At 36.2% G+C, this 20398-nt stretch overlaps 1 protein-coding gene across 1 annotated transcript; it reads left to right on the top strand.

Moving 5' to 3' along the window:
- The first annotated feature begins 109 nt into the window (after window positions 1-109).
- Window positions 110-3804, top strand: LOC107871497 (palmitoyl-protein thioesterase 1-like). The gene is made up of 12 exons (XM_047393888.1): window positions 110-1085; window positions 1182-1266; window positions 1706-1757; window positions 1853-1873; window positions 1968-2021; window positions 2231-2281; window positions 2406-2465; window positions 2545-2589; window positions 2827-2865; window positions 2989-3111; window positions 3201-3293; window positions 3496-3804. The coding sequence occupies exons 1-12, from the start codon at window positions 989-991 to the stop codon at window positions 3751-3753; spliced, it is 978 nt and encodes a 325-aa protein (XP_047249844.1). The 5' UTR covers window positions 110-988; the 3' UTR covers window positions 3754-3804.
- Window positions 3805-20398: the final 16594 nt, after the last annotated feature.

Here is a 20398-nt window from a genome sequence, read left to right as displayed (position 1 = left end):
TTCCCTTCTCGCATTTCTGTTAGAGGTTGTTTCCAAGGCGTGGTCAACTGTTATCAATACAGTTACCGAGGTGTAAGGAGTTGGTCTCTGCAACGATAAGGTTGTACCCATTGTCTATGCATCGCTTCAGGCCAAAAAGGAAGGCACTTGCCTCAGCAAGTGTTGCTGGTCCCTATTCCAAATGGAATGGTGTGAGCCCATCTGAGTTCAACTTGACAAAAAGCAGTGGGTTTATATACTAATATCAGAAGCACTGTTAGCAATTATGTGCCCTTCTTTACTTTTGTGTTAGTTTCTTTTACACCATCAATTCATAAAGCTTAAACAACCTTTAAGGAGAGGTAAGATGACGACGACAACAACATACCTAGCGTATTCCCACAAAGTGGAGTTTGGTGACTTTTAGGAGGTAATGTCACTGGATTTATGTATTGCCATTAGGATTTAAGATAATCACTTTAATAAACTCATGAATAGAGGAAATCTACTAAATACATTACAATCTTGAAAATCATACACAATTGAAGGAATTATATGCTCGGAGATTTATGGGGGATAATACATTGCGTTTTCTTATAAGATCACTATATATGAAATTTCTTTTTTCACAAACAACTACAATCTTTAATTTTGTGTAAGGAATTAGTTCTCAATGTGTTTATGTGTTGTCTTTGGATGACCTCAAGTCCTCCCTTTTATAGAAAAATGTTGTAACTCTAATTTATTCAAGAGTTACATTATCCCTTATTTTGTAACTCCATTCATTAAAATAACTCTTCCTCTTTTATTATAGGGAGTTATTTAGTGAAGTTGTAACGTAGTTCATGAATGAAATAAGTTATTCATCAACCCATAAATGCCAAAATTGCCCAAACTAGTCAGTAATATATATCCAGCTTAAAGAAACTGAGAAATATGCATATTTTCTCCATTTCTTCTTAGCAACAAATGCCTTAAACAAAGAAGAAATCAATTTTATTTTACTCAGATGGCTTATTTGTGTTCAGAAACTTTCATTCTTTTTATCATTTCAACCTTCTGTTTCATATGTTTTTCTTCTTCTACTCCTTTCATTCTATTGCATGGTAATCTTTATTTGTATATATTGTGAATTTTACTTTTTTTTTTTTTTCGAGAAATGAAGAATTATGTGGGGTTTTTTTTTTTTTTGGTAATGACAGGAATTACAGAGTCTTGCAATGATATAGCAAGTACATTTTACACGTCACAACTGAGCCGTATGTCGGGAGCTTATGGTCAATGCTTGTACGCAATTTATTTTCTAAATGTTCATTTATAACTTCGACTTCTAATACACCCTTTTTTTTTTTCAAATCAAAATTGGTCCTCTGATAAAGTTATCATCCATCAAACAAATATCTAAAACCATATTTTTGTAACTAAATACGTTATATTTGTCATTACGGTCTTTTACCTCTTACGAAGGCAATTCACTATATTTTCTATATATGTTATATTAATCAACTTTAACATCTTTGTGTTAAACAAAGGTTTGATACTATCAGTATGTATACGTTAGATTTTCGTTATTATGGTTGTTATTGACATATTCATGATAATTGCTTAATATTTTTTTATATTACTATTGTGTTAGTGTCATCGATCTATGAATGCTAGCTTGGATTTTTAATTTCTTATATTAATTTTTTAAATTTTTCTTAAAAATTAAAATTTTTTTTGGTAGAGAAATCGGAAATGGAGCTTTTGATTCTGTCACTATGCCTATAGAAAATCAGGTATATATTATTTTGATTGGATATTAATTGCATATACTAAAATAAAAATTCTTGTAAAATGTAATCTATTTTTTTTGCCCATGTTGTACACGTAGGTTCAAGTTGCCTGTGAAAAGGTAAAGAACCTCCATTATATTATTCTTTTGATCTAGAATCAAATTAAATAAAGAAAAAATTATTGACAAGTGTTTAATTTGAGTTGAATTACAGGTAAAGGGAATGAATGAATTACGACAAGGTTACAATATAGTTGCTCTCTCACAGGTAAATATTTTATATTGTTCGAATTCTTAAAAGATGTTGTAGGATGTATGCGAATCCTTAAAAATAATGTAATTTGGTGGATCAAATACAAGTGCGATATCATTTTGAAATTTTTTGAATAACATAATCTAGGATAATATATGTCTCCTAAACTTTTTCTTTGTGCCTTCTTATAATTATGGAAGATTTATTCATGTTTATTTTTTCAGGGAAATATAATAGCCAGAGGGATTATTGAGTTATGTGATGGAGCACCTCCGGTGAGAATTTTATCACAATTATATTTTGAACAATATCTTTCTTTTCTTTACATTATTTACTTTGATAATTTTTTTTTTTACATTTTGTTATCTTTTCTTTTTGTGAAACCTAATTTTGGCACAGGTTAAGAATTTTATCTCAATTGGTGGACCTAATGCTGGTGTTGCTAATGCTGTTTGCGCTGTATGTAATTTTGTTATAATAATAATAATAATACTAATAACCAAAGGTTGCAAAAATAATTTTTGTGATTAATTGACAGGGTGGACCATGGTGTGCATTTGGAGTATACTCCGACTTTGGTCAAGTATATTTTTTTCAAAAGCTCACTTAGCGTATATATTTCTTCTTCTCATTTTGTGACACTGTTTGACTTGATACGCTATTTAAGAAAAAAAAAAAGAATTTTGACAAGAAAATGATTATTCTTTTTGGGACAAACTAAAAAGAAAATGGCACCACGTGAAATGAAACGAAAGCGAATACTTTTTTAATTTCAAATTTCTAATTATTTGCTAACGTGAGTTTTAATATGTAAATTTAGAGTCACTATGCTCCTAATGGCTATGTGAAGCTTCCAAATGTGAGTAATTTCTTATTTCTTTGTTCATCACTTTGTTTTTATTCTAAAATATTTGTATTTCTTATTTATAACTAAAAATTCTTTTCAAACATTTTATTATTTTTCTTTGTTTCTCTTTCTTAGGATATTGGAGGATATTTAAGAGGTTGTAGGTTTTTGCCAAAACTTAACAATGAAATTCCCAATGCATTTAATTCAACTTATAAAGAGCGTTTCAGTAGCTTGCAGAATCTTATCCTTATTATGGTAAATTTTACTCCTCTATTTATTTTTAATTTATTCAATAATTTACCAACTAAATAACCACATTTTATTTTGAATATATATCTTTACAGTTTGAAAATGATCTTATCGTAACTCCAAAAGAAAGTTCTTGGTTTGGATTTTATCAAGATGGAAGTTATACCCAAGTTTTGCCACCACAACAGGTAACATTATTTTCCTATTTAAATTTTAAATTTGAGCCAAGGATCTATCGATCACAAGGTAGGAATAAGACTGCATACACCATACCACCTCCTCATACCCCTCAAGTAGGATTATACTGGCTTTGATGTTATTGTATTTCAATTTTGACAAAAGAAATAACCAAAGTTACATTTTAGTAGTTTTTTTTTTCTTTTTTTGCAGACTAATCTTTATCTAAATGATTTATTTGGATTACAAACATTGGATAAAGCTGGAAAAATAAAGTTCATAAAAGTACCAGGATTTCACCTAGGAATGGATATTCAAGAACTGGGACAATATGTTGTTCCATATTTGATTGATGGAGGAGCACCAGCACCAGCATCAACACCAACAGTTTCTCCAGTAGTCCAATTTTCATTTAAAAAAAAGCTTGTTATCAACGACACTGCTATTGGAAAAGAAAAACTAGTATTATAAAGTGTATTCAAGTAATCTAATGAGCTTATGTTTTGCAATTAGAATATATTAATATCCATGACGTTTTTGTTATACTAGTTAAACCTCGAACGTGTAACTTTTGATTGCTTAAAATTAAATGATTTGTCTATTACAAAATTTTCTAATGAAGTACAAAAAGTTCAAATCACTTTTCAAAGATCCTTGATACTTTAACGTAATAATGTAAACATAAACATATATTTTAGTGTAAGTACATATATATTTTACCCACAAAAGTTAAGTGGTTGATGGATCATCACTTTTGCGTCTGCGATGCAGTACCTCTTTTCCTTACTGGCAGAGCCTAAGAAATACGCAACAATTTGAACAATATTTATGCTATGATTATTTTTTCCTATATTTAATTTTTTTTTCTTATTTTTAAAGTCAAATCTTTATCAAATCTTTGATTACATTTTTATTAGGTACTTAAAACTTATAAAAATTTGACACTTCTTAAATTTCTTATTCTAACATTTTTATATTTATTTCTAGATTTTTCAAATTTCTTAAAATCAAATTTAGATTTAGAATTCTTAAACTAATGAAAAAAGTAACAGTTGTCACTAATTATGATAACTTCTAATAAAGAAAAGATTATATCATAAATATATTTAATTAATTTTCAACTGTTAAATATTAAAAAAATAATAAAAAGATGATTTTGTCTAAAAAAAAAATTTTAATGAAGAGCAAATCTGAATTAATTAGCTCCAAAAGGGATGAGATTTAACAGCACTTGCCTCGCATGTGTAATATTTAATTATTAAAAATTAGACGATTTTATTTATTGCGAAAGTTTTTAATGAAATGCAAAAAGTTCAAATCACTTCTCAAAGATCCTTCACACTTTAATATAATAATATAAACATAATATATATTTTATTGTAAGCACATATATATTTTATCACACGAAGTTTCAAGTGGTTAATGGATTGACACTTTTGCGTTTGTCATCCAGTACCTCTTTTCCTTGCTGCTAGAGACTAAGAGAGACGCATCGATTTGAACTATATTTGTAGTATGACTTTTTTTTTTTTTAAAATTTTTTTATATTTAAAATAATTTATTATTTTTAAAGTTAAATCTTTAAAATAAATTCTTCTTACTTAAAACTTTTTAAAATTTGGTACTTCTTATATTTTTTTCTTATTCTAACGCTTTCATATTTATTTCTAGATTTCTCAAATCTTCTTAAAATCAACGTTAGTTGATTTAAAATTCTTAAACTAATGAAAAAGATATTGGTTGTCACTAATTTAGATAACTTCTAATAAGGAAAGATTTTACTATAATGTTTAACTAATTTTCAACTCTTAAAATTAGAAAAATTGTGAGAAAATAATTGTCTAAAACAAAGACTTTTAAGTGTGTTGCACAATAATTCTTAATTTTTATTTAAATTAATTTGGAGGACAAAATAGTGAATCAGATAGATATTTTGATGGGAAAATTTATCCCTTTAATAAATAATTGTGTATTGAAAATCGTATTCGATGCCAATTAAGTATTTAGTCGTCCTAAAGACTGATTTTTTTTTTTTTTTTATATAAAATTCCAATTTAATGTTGCTCCTATATATTGGCATATTGGTCTACAATTAGATTTAGTAGCGAAGCTAGAAATTCTAATAAAAAAAATAACAAGAAATCTTATGCATGTGTAAATAATTCAACAATTTATATATATGCAGAAAACTTATTTTTCAATCTTGCATTTTTAGGTGGAAAGAATTCAACAATTCATATTGATTAGAGAAAAATTAATTTATAGTAGTTTCTGAAATGTATTTGGATATCTAAATTTTGATTCTAGAATATCAAAATAACTATAGTTTTGTTGTAAAAATAAATTAAATTGACTTTCAAAAAATAAAATGTAACAATTATGAAGGAAGTAGTATAATTTTTCAATTGTACCCCTTCATCGATACTCACCAAAATAGAGTTTTGTAACATTCATAACACTAAATGCATTCTACATCGATACATTAAAACTAAAGGATAGAAAATAAAACAAACCTAATCCTCCAGCTGCTATATATATTATTGAATGTCTGTAGGGGCTCGGACATTGCACAGATAGGCTACCCCTTTCGCAATAGACTCAACAATTTTGCTCCTTTTCTCAAATATTCTTAGGATTCTGATCTGAATTCATATTGCTAGTTTAGAAAACCTTTTTTTCCATTTTGATTTATATTGGAACTTGTGAAACTTGATATGAGGCTTGTTCAAACATAAGATTTTCTTCGTGCAATTTTGTGGAGATGCTAGTTGCTTCTCTGTTACATTGGTCAATTTTGTGATTTTGGGGAGTATGATCTATCTAAGGGATAAGTGGAAAAAGACATCAAGTTATTATCATTACAAATAGTTTTGAGACAACTACTCAAACTCAACTTTACCTGATTCGAGATCTTTCAAAAACCACCTCTTTATCTTCTTGAGATAGGAATAAGATCTATGTGTACTTTGTTCTCTCCTTGTCCTAGATAACTTTAATAGTAAGAAATTGTAAAAAATATCATCGCTAAAGAAATTTATGATAAACAATAAAACAATTTCAAACTAGGTTTTTTTAGCATGACACATATCAAATACGTCTATTGAAGATTAATGGAGAAAGCAGTAGCAGAAGGGATCTACTCCCTAAAACTCATGAACAAAACTATAAAAAAAAAAGTAAAATAAAGGGTAATGCATATTCTAGTTTGCAACCAAAGTTGATCATACCTTCTTTTCCCCTTGCTATTGTCTGGGAGAAAACTTCTCCATGATCACATTGTGAACATCAAACACACGGTGAATTGAACAAATTCAGAATCTCTTACCATATATTTTAGGACTCTAATAAGGAAAAGTTTTATCATAAATATATTTAATTAATTTTTAACACTTAAATATTAGGAAAAATCATTAATTGTGATTACTTCTAATAAGAAAATGTTTTACCATAAATATATTTAATTAATTTTTTACTCTTAAATATTAGAAAAAAAATAGTGAAAAGACGATTTTGTCTAAAGCAAAGACTTTTAATGAAGGGCAAAAAGTTCAAATAATATTTCTAAGGTTCTTCGCACTTTTAATATATTATAGATATGAAGAATAGTAGAGTTATTACTGATGCAATTCCTAAACCAAGTTAATTGTTTTCCTTTTGGTTTTGAAATGGAGTGAGAGAGAAATAATAAGATTAAGGATACTTCGAAAAACGGTCCACTCGTGTCGTTTTTCCTGTTTGACCATACAAATGGTCCAAGCATCCGCCGAACCACCTACGTCTGCCCCACAGCCCCCCCGAGGGGCCGCTATCAATTTTCGCCTACATAAGCCATCGGGCCCTAGGCCAACCCACCAAACCTTGCGCTAACACCCACCGAAACGGCCCAAAAATAGCTCGCTCGCTTCGTTTTGCCCGTTTGACCACCCAATTGGCTCAGATGGACCCGCTGAACCACCCACATCCTCTCCATATCCCCTCAGGGGGTCACGTGTTGATTTCCACCAGCATACTTCATCGGGCCCTGGGCCCACCCACCAAACCAAGGCTAACACCCAACAAAATAACCCAAAAATGACCTGTTCGCATCGTTTCATCCGTTTGACCACCCAAATGACCTAGGCGGCCCCGTCGGACCACCCACATCTGCTACACAGCCCCTAGAGGATCCAATTGTCAATTTTGCGCATATATGCCGTCGTACCCCATGCCCACCCAACGAACCATGGGCTAACACTTACCGAAAATGGCCCGTTTGCATCATTTCGTCTGTTTGACCACCCAAATGATTCAGCCCTATCGGACCACCCACATCTTCTCCATAGTCTCCCAGGGTGCCTATAAATTTTAGATCATACCTTGGGCCCACCCACTGTGCTAACACCTAGCTAAACAACCCAAAAATATCGTTTCGCTCTTTTGACCACCCAAATGGTCTAGGAGGCCCTGCCAGACCACTCACGTTAGCTCCATAGCCTCACAAAGGCCCGCTTGTTGATTTTTGCCCACATATATCGCCGGGCTCCAAGCCCACCCCCCGAAATGGCCCCAAAATGGTCTATTCACTCTGTTTCACCTGTTTGACCATCTAAATGGCCCAAGCGGCCCCGCCGGACCATCCACGTCTGCTCAACAGATCTCAGGAGGCCACTTTCAACTTAGCCCCCATACATTGTTGGGCCCCAGGTCCACCCACCGAACCATAACTAACATCCATTAAAACGACCCTAAAACAGCCAATTCACGCTGTTTTGCCCGATTGACCATCCAAATAACCCAGCGGCCCCATCGAATAACCCACATTCTCTCCATAACCTCTCGAGGGGTTGCCTATCAATTCTCGCCCACATACTCCACCAGGCCCTAGGTCCACTATCGAATCGAGGGCTAATACTCAGTGAAACAACCAAAAATGGTTCGTTCGCATCGTTTTACCCATTTGACTGTCCAAATGGCCTAGGCGACCCTGTCAGACCACCCATGTTCGCTTCACAGCCTCCTAGGGGTCCCACTATCGATTTTTATCCACATATGTCATTGTACCCTATGCCCACCTATCAAACGTTATACTAACCCATCAAAATGGCCCATTCATGCCATTTCGTCCATTTGACCACCCAAATAGCCCACGTTGCCCCGTCGAACCACCAACATCCGCTTTATAGCCTCTCGGGGGGGGTGCTTATTGATTCTTACCCACATACACCATTGGGCCTCTGGCCCACCCGTCAAAACAGTCTAATAATGGCCTGCTCATGTTGTTTCACTCGTTTGACCACCCAAATGGCCCAGACAATCTCGTCGGATGACCTATGTCCGCTCTACAGCCCCTTGGGGGGTTACTTATCAATTTTTATGAACAACTCCACCAGACGCAGATCCCACCCATCGAACCATAGGCTAACACCCACTGAAATGGCCCAAAAATGGTATATTCATGTTGTTTTGCTCATTTGACCATCCAAATGGCCCAGACAGTCCCGTCGTGTAACACCCCATATTTTTATGTGTACTTGTTCTATTTATATGGAACTTGATATATCTTTGTGGTGTAGATGAAGTTCTAAATACTTTTCATGTGGTTTAATGTGACCAAGTATATACACATTTTAAGTTAGATTAAAGAGTTTAGAACTAAAAATTGAGTATTTTGTTAAGGTACTTTCTTGACTTACTTAAGCTAGTAGGTGGATCACTTACTTGAGCTATTTGGACCAAGTTAATGGGATCAAGATCATGTATCAGATTAGGCCTTATATTAATGTACTCATTTGAGCCCAAATTAAGTAAAAGAGAAAGAAAATGGAGAAAAGAGGCCCAATACTCAAATCTTCCAAATACCAAGTTAAAGAGAAGAAAAGGAGAAAAAATTGGTAGCTAAGGCCCAATAGTTTTTGATCCACAAAGGCCCAATATATTGGGCAAGTGTATACATCAATTACTTGACAAAATATAGACCAAAAGTAGTCAATAAATTCGTCTAAGAGCAGCTCCTATTTATGGATTGAAATCAGCAATTTTTCTCATTTTAACTTAGACAAAATTTCCACCTTTCTAGGTTTTTCTCTCTTGTTCTCTTTTGGCTATGAAACAACCCTATAATTCCACAAGGGTTCTTAGGATTGACCTTCCTTCCAAGCTAAAGGTAAGTGAACAATTCATGAGCTTGTACCATGGAAACTATGTGTACTTTAAGATTAATTTCCGGACAGCCCTCTCTATAAGTTTGGGCAGTCCATTGTTCTTAGTTATTAAGGGATTTCTCTTTTCTCTTTTGATGTATGTGTGAAGGGATTAATATATTGAGGAAATACACATTAAGACACTAAAATACCAAGGAAATCAAGGTATGGTTGCTGTCCACTTTTGTCCTTTTTCCATATACATGTGTTGATAGAGGATTGCACATATTGGGTTGCTATTAAAGGACGATTGGGTGTTGTTGCGGACTGTTTTGTGTGTTTGTGTTGTGGGCTGCCCGGTTGCTATTGGGAAAAGGTATGATTAGTTTGTATTGAATTATAGAAGATGGATGTGGTGATATACCACTGATTTTATGATTGTGTATGTCTATTGCTCATTTCGTTTTATGTGTGTTAATTGGAAGGTGAAATGAAGCCGAGGTTGTGTCGGGCGATATTATATAAATATGTATGGTATGTGGCTGTAATTGGAGTATAAGAGGGTTAAAGTGACACCCTTTGTTGATACATTAAGGGCTTACTTACCGGCCACTAGTTTGGTGAAGTTAAATAGCCAAATGTGACGTTTGGTTGCTAATATTAGTTTACCATATATTTCATTGCAGATAAGTAATCTAAAAGTGTGGGAAGTCGAGTTGGGTTGGTAATGGAGTTTTACAACCAGATTTATTTTGCACTCTTGGCGTGAAAACGGATACTTGTTCCATCGAGTAAGCTTCCAAGGTCATCCAAAAACACGTGCTACATAATAGCACCTATGATATCCCATGTTACTAATGAACTTATTCCCACTCTCTAATGTGTTAAACCACCTCGATACATGCTTGATACCTATCCTACATGCCTATTTTCACTAGTAAATTTCAGAATTTCTTCGGTTACTCAAATAAGACCCATGTGTTATTTTTAGCTCCTAAACACTTCATTAGTGTGCCAAAAACTCCTTACTTCATTGTTATTGCATTGATTGCCTATTTACATGTCTCGTATTGATAGATCATTGTTTCAAGGTACCATAAGGTTATGACCACCGAAGTAACAATCTCAAAAGGCTAACTAAACCAAGTAATGGAAATCTGTAAAACGGGTGGCAGCTCAGGGGCATAAGCCTAGCATGGGCCAATCCCGATACTTTATATGTAGGTGGCATCTCAGGGGCATAAGCCTAGCACGGGCCGATCCTGATTTATTATTTACCACTGATCAGCTGGTCATTTGTATCATATGGATTACAAAGGTAATGAAGTAAGAAGGTAAAAGGAAGAAAGAAATGTAATGTACCCAGTTCCACAAGTAAATGTAAAGGTGGTCTACTAGCACTATTCTTACACTTGTTCCATATTTTATTGAGCCTTTATGTCATGTATTGTTACTTTTCCACCTTGCATACTCAGTACATTTTTTTCGTACTGACTCCCCTTATGGGGTGACTTATATTTCATGCTACAGGCACAGGTGCTTCAACAAACATGCCTCCTCAGTAGGAGCCCAGGATATCCATCTGCTATTGGTGAGCTCCAGTTTGCTTCAGGGCTTTTTGAGTCGGTTCCATATATTTTTAGTATTGTATAAAAGTTAATAGTATGGCGGGGGTTTATCCCGACCTTAGCTAAATTTTGTGTATTGTCTAGAGGCTTTGTAGACCAATGTAAAGTTAAGCATGGTAGTGTGTTATCTTGTAGATGTTATGTCCCCAACGGCCAAGTCTATTATGTATATAGTTTTAAGGCTTGTCATTTATATTTTCTTTTTTCATTAATTCATTATATTCGTATATGGCAAAACCTTTGCCTATTATAATTGCATGCATGTGAATTCCAAGGTTATAGGTTGGTTCTCTCGGGCCTTCACGGCTATGGATGCTTGTCCGCCCCAATAGGATTTGAGGCATGACAAAAGTGGTATCAGAGCGAGTCATCCTAGGGAGTCTACAAAGTCGTGTTTACGTATAGTCTTGTTTATGGGTGTGTTGTGCACCACATCTATAAACATGAGGTTATGGGACATTTAGGGATTATCTCTTTTCTTCATATCTTAGATCGTGCAATAGAGCCCCTGTTGTAGATAAAGTCATATTTAACCATTGTATCTTTTTGTTTCTCTTATTATAGTAAGGATGCCGATTACGAGGAGTAAGAGTATAGGAAAGCAAATAGATGTGGCTGCCTGAGAAGGAACTAGCAAGACACCACCTATACAAGCTAATCAAAGTGAGGCTCAAGCTGAGTATGTATCGGAAAATTCTTCCACTCCAGAAGAGCTAAGAAGGAGAAGAACCACATTCTCAGAGCCACCTATTAATGCTACTGATCAAGATCTTAGAAATGCGGTGCAACTTTTGGCTCGTATAGTTGCTGGACAAGATCAAAGGCAAGCCATTCCTACTACAGGTTCTAGTGGTGCAGATAGGGCAGCTAGCCTTCAGACATAAGACTTTCTTAAGTTGGATCCTCCCACCTTCACCGAATCAGATATTAATGAAGACCCATAGGACTTCATTGATCAAATCCAAAGGGCTCTAGATGTTATGCATATATCAGGTAAAGAGACAGGTGAGTTAACAATATATAGATTCAAAGGGGAGGCTATATTTTGGTATGAAGACTGGAAATGATCTCGAGGTATCGATGCATCCTCAGCTACTTAGAAAGAGTTCAAAGAGGCATTTATTGATCATTACCTTCCATTCAAGATTTGACAGGCCTGTGCAGATCAGTTCTTGAATCTTCGCTAGGGGAATATGAGCATGAGGGGGTACAACCTCCGATTTAACTCCTTGTCTAGGTATGCTCCTAATTTTGTAGCTACTATGGATGATAGAGTTCATCAATATGTGGATAGGTTGGATCCATATTTGGTTAGAGATTGTACTATTACTTCTTTGAACGAAGACATGGACATAGCAAGGATACAAGATTTTGCACAAAAAATAGAGGATCAGAGGCAAAGGAGAAGAACACAAGAATTAGATAAAGGATATTCCAAGAGAGCCAGATCTACGGGGCATTTTATGGCATCCCAAGGAGATTTTAGGCCTTGATTTGCTAATAGACCACCTAGGCCATTATCTTCTTATTCTGCAGCTAGTGCTCCACCACAATTTCAAGGGTCCAAAGGTAATCAATTTGGGCAAAGAAGTGGGAGTCAGAGTTCAAGAACAGTGGGGTATTAAGGACAAGGAAGTATGATCCAATTAAGACCTCCTCGATAGCCATGCAAATAATGTGGAAAGCTTCATTTAAGTGCATCTCAGTTTGGCACAAATGCTTGCTTTTGGGGTGGTATATCAGGGCATATGATGAGAGAATGCCCACAAAGGGGCATAGGTGGTATGGCACGATCTACTGGATCAGCCATTGCATCATCATCATCAATACCTTATTCAGCTAAGGTTGCACAACCTATGGGTCATGTTAGGGGTGATAAAGGAGAAACTAGTTCTAGTGGAGTTCAGAATCATACGTATGCTCTAGTGGATCGATAAAATTTAGAGGCTTCTCCAGATGTGGTTACAGGTACATTGTCTATATTTTCACTTGACATATATGCATTAATTGATCCTGGTTCTACCTTATCATATGTCACTCCATTGGTTGCTGGAAAGTTCAAAAGAACACCAGAATTGCTAGCTAAGCCATTGGAAGTGTCTACGCCTATTGGGGAATCCATTATAGCTAGAAGGGTTTATCGAAATTGTATTATAACTATTTGTGGTCGCGATACGATGGTTGATATTGTTGAGCTGGAAATGATAGATTTTGATGTTATAATGGGTATGGACTAGTTGGCGTCTTATTATGCCACAGTAGATTGCCGAACTAAAAGGGTGTATTTCCATTTTCCAAAGGGGGCAATCCTTGAATAGAGAGGTAATATTGGTGCGCCAAGAGGTAAATTTATTTCTTATTTTAAGGCAGAAAGAATGATTTCCAAAGGTTACATATATCATCTAGTTAGAGTGAAGGATACAGATGAGGATCCACCAACTCTTCAAACTATTCCGGTGGTAAATGAATTTCCTGATGTATTTCTTGAAAACCTTCCAGGTTTGTCTCTTGAACGAGAAGTGAAGTTTGGTATTGATGTGATTCCAGGCACCCAACCAATCTCAGTTCCTCTGTATAGAATAGCCCCGAAAAAATTACGAGAATTGAAAGAGCAATTGAAAGACTTGCTAGAGAAAGGATTCATAAGGCCTAGAATGTCCCCCTGGGGCGCACTAGTGTTATTTGTGAGTAAGAAAGATAGTTCATTGAGAATGTGTATTGACTACCAGCAATGGAATAAGGTGACTATTAAAAATAAATATCCCCTCCCAAGAATTGATGATTTATTTGATCAGTTACAAGACGCCAAGTGCTTCTCAAAGATTGAATTGAGGTCAGGTTACCTCCAAGTGAGGGTCAAAGAGAAGGATATATCCAAGACAACTTTTCAAACACGGTACGGTCATTATGAGTTCCTAGTCATGTCATTTGGGCTAACAAATGCACCCGCAACTTTTATAGATTTGATGAATAGAGTGTTTAAGCCATTCTTAGATGTGTTCGTGATAGTTTTTATAGATGATATTCTAGTTTATTCCATATCAGAAGAGGACCATGCCAATCATTTACGAAAGGTATTGCAAATTCTTCGTGATCGCAAGCTACATGCAAAGTTCTCTAAATGTGAGTTTTCGTTAAAATCGGTGGCATTCTTGGGTCATATTGTATCTAGTAAAGGAATAAAGGTTGATACTTAAAAAGATAGAAGCCGAAAAGAGTTGGCTAAGGCCCACAACGCCTACGGAGATTCGTAGTTTTCTTGGGTTGGCAGGTTATTATAGAAGGTTTGTTGAAGGTTTTTCTTCAATTTTTGCACCTTTAACCAAACTAACACACAAAGCATCGAAGTTTCAATGGAATGATGCCTGTGAAAGGAGTTTCCAAGATCTGAAGAATAAGTTGACTTCTACACCCGTATTGGTACTTTCAGAAGGCACAGAAGGGTATGCAGTGTATTGTGATGCTTCAAGAATTAACTTAGGATGTGTATTGATACAGTATGGTAAAGTAATAGCATATGCCTCCAGGCAATTGCGGCCACATGAGAAAAACTATCCTACGCACGATCTCGAGCTACCAGTTGTTATATTTGCTTTAAAGATATGGCTCCACTACTTGTATGGGATTCATGTTGACATATATACTGATCATAAGAGTTTGCAATATATCTTTAGCCAGAACGATCTAAATTTGAGGCAACGGAGGTGGCTTGAGCTATTAAAAGACTATGATGTTTATATCTTGTATCATCCAGGGAAAGCAAATGTGGTAGATGATGCACTAAGTCGTAAGGATATAATGGCGTCTATAGAAAGGAAAGGGATGATTAAAGATCTCCACCAACTAGCTAATTTGGGGGTTCGCCAACTTGAAACTCCAGATGAGGGGCTTATTGTGCATAGTGCAGCAGAATTTTCATTAGTAGCTGAAGTGAAAGAGAAGCAATATGCAGATACAATTTTATTACAGCTTAAGGAGAATGTACAATGTGGTACAACTAAGGCATTTGAGCTTACGCGGGAAGGAGTACTTTAGTGCCAGAATAGATTATGCGTGCCTAATATAGACGGGCTAAGAAAGAGGATTATGACAGAGGCACATTGTTCGAGGTATTCCATTCATCCAGGGTCAACTAAGATGTATCATGATTTGAAAAAAATATATTGGTGGAGTGACATGAAGAAGAACATTGCAGAATTTGTAGCCGAATGTCCAAATTGTCAAAGAGTTAAAGTAGAGCACCAGAAGCTCGAGGGTTATATGCAATGCTTAGATCTTCCAATCTGGAAGTAGGACATGATCAACATGGATTTCATCACTGGTTTACCTCGTACATCTTGAAAGTTTTATTCCATATCGATGATAGTTGATAGGCTTACCAAATCTGCACACTTCCTACCAGTAAAGACCACTTACACAGTTGAAGAGTATGTGAAATTGTACATTAAAGAGATAGTTCGACTACACAGAGTGCCAATCTCTATTATATCAGATCGGGGAGCCCAATTTACTGCAAAGTTTTAGAAGTCTTTTAAGAGAAATTTGGGAAAATAAGTGAATCTGAGTACAACTTTTCACCCTCAAACAGATGGACAAGCAGAACGTACCATTCAAACACTTAAAGATATGGTACGAGCTTGTGTATTAGAATTTTAGGGTAGCTGGGATGATCATTTACCTCTTATCGAGTTTGCCTACAACAATAGCTATCATTCAAGTATCAAAATGGCACCATATGAAGCTTTGTATGGAAGAAAGTGTAGATCACCAATTGGATGGTTTGAAGTGGGTCAAACTACCTTGTTCGGACCAGATCTTGTTTATCAAGCTATGGAAAAGGTTAAAGTAATTCAACAACGGCTGGAAACAGGCCAAAGTCGACACAAGTCATATGCAGATATTAGAAGAAGAGGGCTAGAGTTTTCTATCGGTGATTGGGTATTCTTGAAGGTATCACCAATGAAAGGGGTGATGAGATTTGGTAAGAAAGAAAAACTAAGTCCACGTTTTATAGGCCCATATAAGATTATTCGAAGGTTTGACCAGGTCGCATATAAGTCAAAGCTAGCCCAAGAGCTCTCAGCAGTACATCTGGTATTTCATGTCTCAATGCTTTGAAAGTGCATCGGAGATCTATCACATATCACTTCTACTGAAGATATACAAGTTACGGAAGATCTCACCTATGAGAAAATACCTATTGCCATTTTAGATCGATAAGTTAAGAAGATAAGGAATAAAGAAATAACATCTATAAAAGTAATTTAGAGGAACCAACAAGTGGAGGAGATCAGATGGGAAGCTGAGGAAGCAATGAAATTCAAATACCCTCATCTATTCAAATACGAAGAGAAAGTCCAAGATGCTGAATTAGAGCAATAACAAGTAAGTGTTTATATATATATATATATATATATATATATATATATATATATAAGTACTGTGTGATGATAGAAATATTAAACTTAGGCTTGAACTTGTTTTGGTTGGACAATTATGCTAACATTCGAGGATGAATGTTCTAAAGGGGTGAAGGATGTAACACCCTATATTTTTGTGTGTACTTGTTCTATTTATATGGAACTTGATATATCTTTGTGGTGTAGATGGAGTTCTAAATACTTCACATGTGGTTTAATGTGACCAAGTATATACCAATTTTAAGTTAGGTTAAAGAGTTAAGAACTAAAAATTGAGTGTTTTGGTAAGGTGCTTTCTTGACTTACTTAAGCTAGTAGGTGGATCATTTACTTGAGCTATTTGGACCAAGTTAATGGGATCAAGACCATGTATCAGATTAGGCCTTATATTAATGTACTCATTTGAGCCCTAATTAAGTAAAAGAGAAAGAAAATGGAGAAAATAGGCCCAATACTCAAATCTTCCAAATACCAAGTTAAAGAGAAGAAAAGGAGGAAAAATTTGTAGCTAAGGCCCAATAGTTTTTGATCCACGAAGGCCCAATATATTGGGCAAGTGCATACATCAATTACTTGACAAAATATGGCCCAAAAGTAGTCAATAAATTCATCCAAGAGCATCTCCTATTTATGAATTGAAATCAGCAATTTTTCCTATTTTAACTTACACAAAATTTTCAGCTTTCTAGGTTTCTCTCTCTTGTTCTCTCTTGGATATGAAACAACCCTATAATTCCACAAGGGTTCTTGGGATTGGCCTTCCTTCCAAGCTAAAGGTAAGTGAACAATTCATGAGCTTGTACCATGGAAACTATGTGTTCTTTAAAATTAATTTTCAGACAGCCCTCTCTATAAGTTTGGGTAGTCCATTGTTCTTAGTTATTAAGGGATTTCTCTTTTCTCTTTTGATGTATGTGTGAAGGGATTAATATATTGAGGAAATACACATTAAGACACTAAAATACCAAGGAAATCAAGGTATGGTTGCTGTCCACTTTTGTCCTTTTTCCATATACATGTGTTGATAGAGGATTGCACATATTGGGTTGCTATTAAAGGACGATTGGGTGTTGTTGCGGACTGTTTTGTGTGTTTGTGTTGTGGGCTGGCCGGTTGCTATTACGAAAAGGTGTGATTAGTGTGTATTGAATTATAGAAGATGGATGTGGTGATACACCACTGAATTTATGATTGTGTATGTCTATTGCTCATTTCGTTTTGTGTGTGTTGATTGGAAGGTGAAATGAAGCCGAGGTTGTGTTAGGGGATATTATATGAATATGTATGGTATGTGGCTGTAATTGGAGTATAAGAGGGTTAAAGTGAAAACCTTTGTTGATAAATTAAGGGCTTACTTCCCGGCCACTAGTTTGGTGAAGTTAAATAGCCAAAATGTGACGTTTGGTTGCTAATATTAGTTTGCCATATATTTCATTGTAGATAAGTAATCTAAAAGTGTGGGAAGTCGAGTTGGGCTGGTATTGGAGTTTTACAATCAGGTATGTAAGGCTTACTCTATTTTGCACTCTTGGCGTGAAAATGGATACTTGTTCCATCGTGTAAGCTTCTAAGGTCATCCAAAAACATGTGCTACATAATAGCACCTATGATATCCCAAGTTACTAATGAACTTATTCCCACTCTCTAATGTGTTGAACCACCTCGATACATGCTTGCTACCTATCCTACATGCCTATTTTCACTAGTAAATTTCAGAATTTCTCCGGTTACTCAAATAGGACCCATGTGTTATTTTTAGCTCCTAAACACTTCATTAGTTTGCCAATAACTCCTTACTTCATTGTTATTGCATTGATTTCCTATTTACATATCTCTTATTGATAGATCATTGTTTCAAGGTACCATAAGGTTATGACCACCGAAGTAACAATCTCAAAAGGCTAACTAAACCAAGTAATGGAAATCTGTAAAACGGGTGGCAGCTCAGGGGAATAAGCCTAGCATGGGCCAATCCCGATACTTTATATATAGGTGGCAGCTCAAGGGCATAAGCCTATCATGGGCTGATCCTGATTTATTATTTACCACTGATCAGCTGGTCATTTGTATCATATGGATTACAAAGATAATGAAGTAAGAAGGTAAAAGGAAGAAAGAAATGTAATGTACACTGTTCCACAAGTAAATGTAAAGGTGGTCTACTAGCAGTATTCTTACACTTGTTCCATATTTTATTGAGCCTTTATGCCATGTATTGTTAATTTTTCGCCTTGCATACTCAATACATTTTTTGTACTGACTCTCCTTATGGGGGGACTTATATTTCATGCTACAGGCACAGGTGCTTCGGCAAACACACCTCCTCAGTAGGAGCCCAGGATATCCATTTGCTATTGGTGATCTCCAGTTTGCTTCGGGGCTTTCCGAGTCGGTTCCATATATTTTTGGTATTGTATAAAAGTTAATAGTATGGCGAGGGTTTGTCCCGGCCTTAGCTAAATTTTGTGTATGGTCTAGAGGCTTTGTAGACCAATGTAAAGTTAAGCATGGTAGTGTGTTATCTTGTAGATGTGATGGCCCCAACGGCCAAGTCTATTATGTATATAGTTTTAGCGCTTGTCGTTTATATTTTTTTTTTCATTAATTCATTATATCCGTATATGGCAAAACCTTTGCCTATTATAGTTGCATGCATGTGAATTCCAAGGTTATAGGTTGGTTCTCTCGGGCCTTCACGGCTACGGGTGCCTGTCCGCCCCAATAGGATTTGAGGCGTGACACGTCGGACCACCCACATCGAATCCAAATCCCTCTAGGCTGTCGATTGTTGATTTTTGGCCACATACACATCGAGCCTTGGGCCTACCCCCGAACTAGGGGCTAACACCTACCGCAATAACTAAAAATTGGCATGTTCACGCCGTTACCCATTGATTTGGCTAAAAAATGGCTCGTTCATGCCGTTTTACCTATTTAACCACCCAAATGATCCTACCGACCCCAACGGCCCACCACTGGTCGATCCATAGCTTGCCTGGGAGCCCTCAATCGATTTTTTGCCTAAAACACACTCGGCCCAAGGAACACGCAAAAATTCGTGGGCTAACACCCACTGATTTTGCTTGAAAATGGTCCGTTCATTCCATTTCACCAGTGTGAGTTTTGACTGCTGATCCCAACGGCCCATCCCTGGTTGATGCATAGCCTACCTGGGATACCCCGCTCGATTTTTGGCTCAAAACACGCCCGAATCCCAGGCATACCCAGAAAATATAGGCTAACACCTACTGATTTGGCTTGAAAAAGGTCCATTCATGTCGTTTCACCCATTTGACCATCCAAACGGTCTCGCCGACCCCAACGACCCACCCCTGGTTGATCCACATCCTGCCTGGGAGCCCCCGGTCGATTTTTGGCCCAAAACACATTTGGGCCCTAGAACACCCAGAAAATCGTGGGCTAACACCCACTGATTTGTCCTAAAAATGGTTTGTTCACGCTGTTTTGTCATTTTAACCACCCAAACGGACCAGTCGACCCCAACGACCCACCCCTTACTAATCCACAGCCTGCCTAGGAGCCCTTGATTGATTTTCAGCCCAAAAAAAGATTGGTACATGGGCACACCTAGAAAACCATGGGCTTACGCCCATCGATTTCGCCCAAAAATGGCCCATTTACGTCATTTCGTTCGTTTGACCTGTCAAACAACCTCGTTGACCCCAGCGGCTTACCTCTAACCGATCTAAATCCGGCCTGGGAGCCTCTAATTGATTTTCAGCCCAAAACACGCTCGAGATTTATACCAAAAAGGGCTCGTTCGTATTGTTTTACTCGTTTGGCCACCCAAACGGCTCTGCAGACCCCAATGGCCCACCCCTGGTTGATCCACAGCTTGCCTGAGAGCCCCTAGTTGATTTTCTACCCAAAACACACCTGTTCCCCCAACACTCCAAAAAAAAAACCATCGGCTAACACCTACCGCTTT

The sequence above is a fragment of the Capsicum annuum genome, chromosome 1, assembly GCF_002878395.1.
Source record: "Capsicum annuum cultivar UCD-10X-F1 chromosome 1, UCD10Xv1.1, whole genome shotgun sequence".
Classification (NCBI taxonomy): domain Eukaryota; kingdom Viridiplantae; phylum Streptophyta; class Magnoliopsida; order Solanales; family Solanaceae; genus Capsicum; species Capsicum annuum.
Note: the sequence above shows the minus strand (reverse complement) of the source record. Positions and strands in the feature narration are given on the sequence as shown.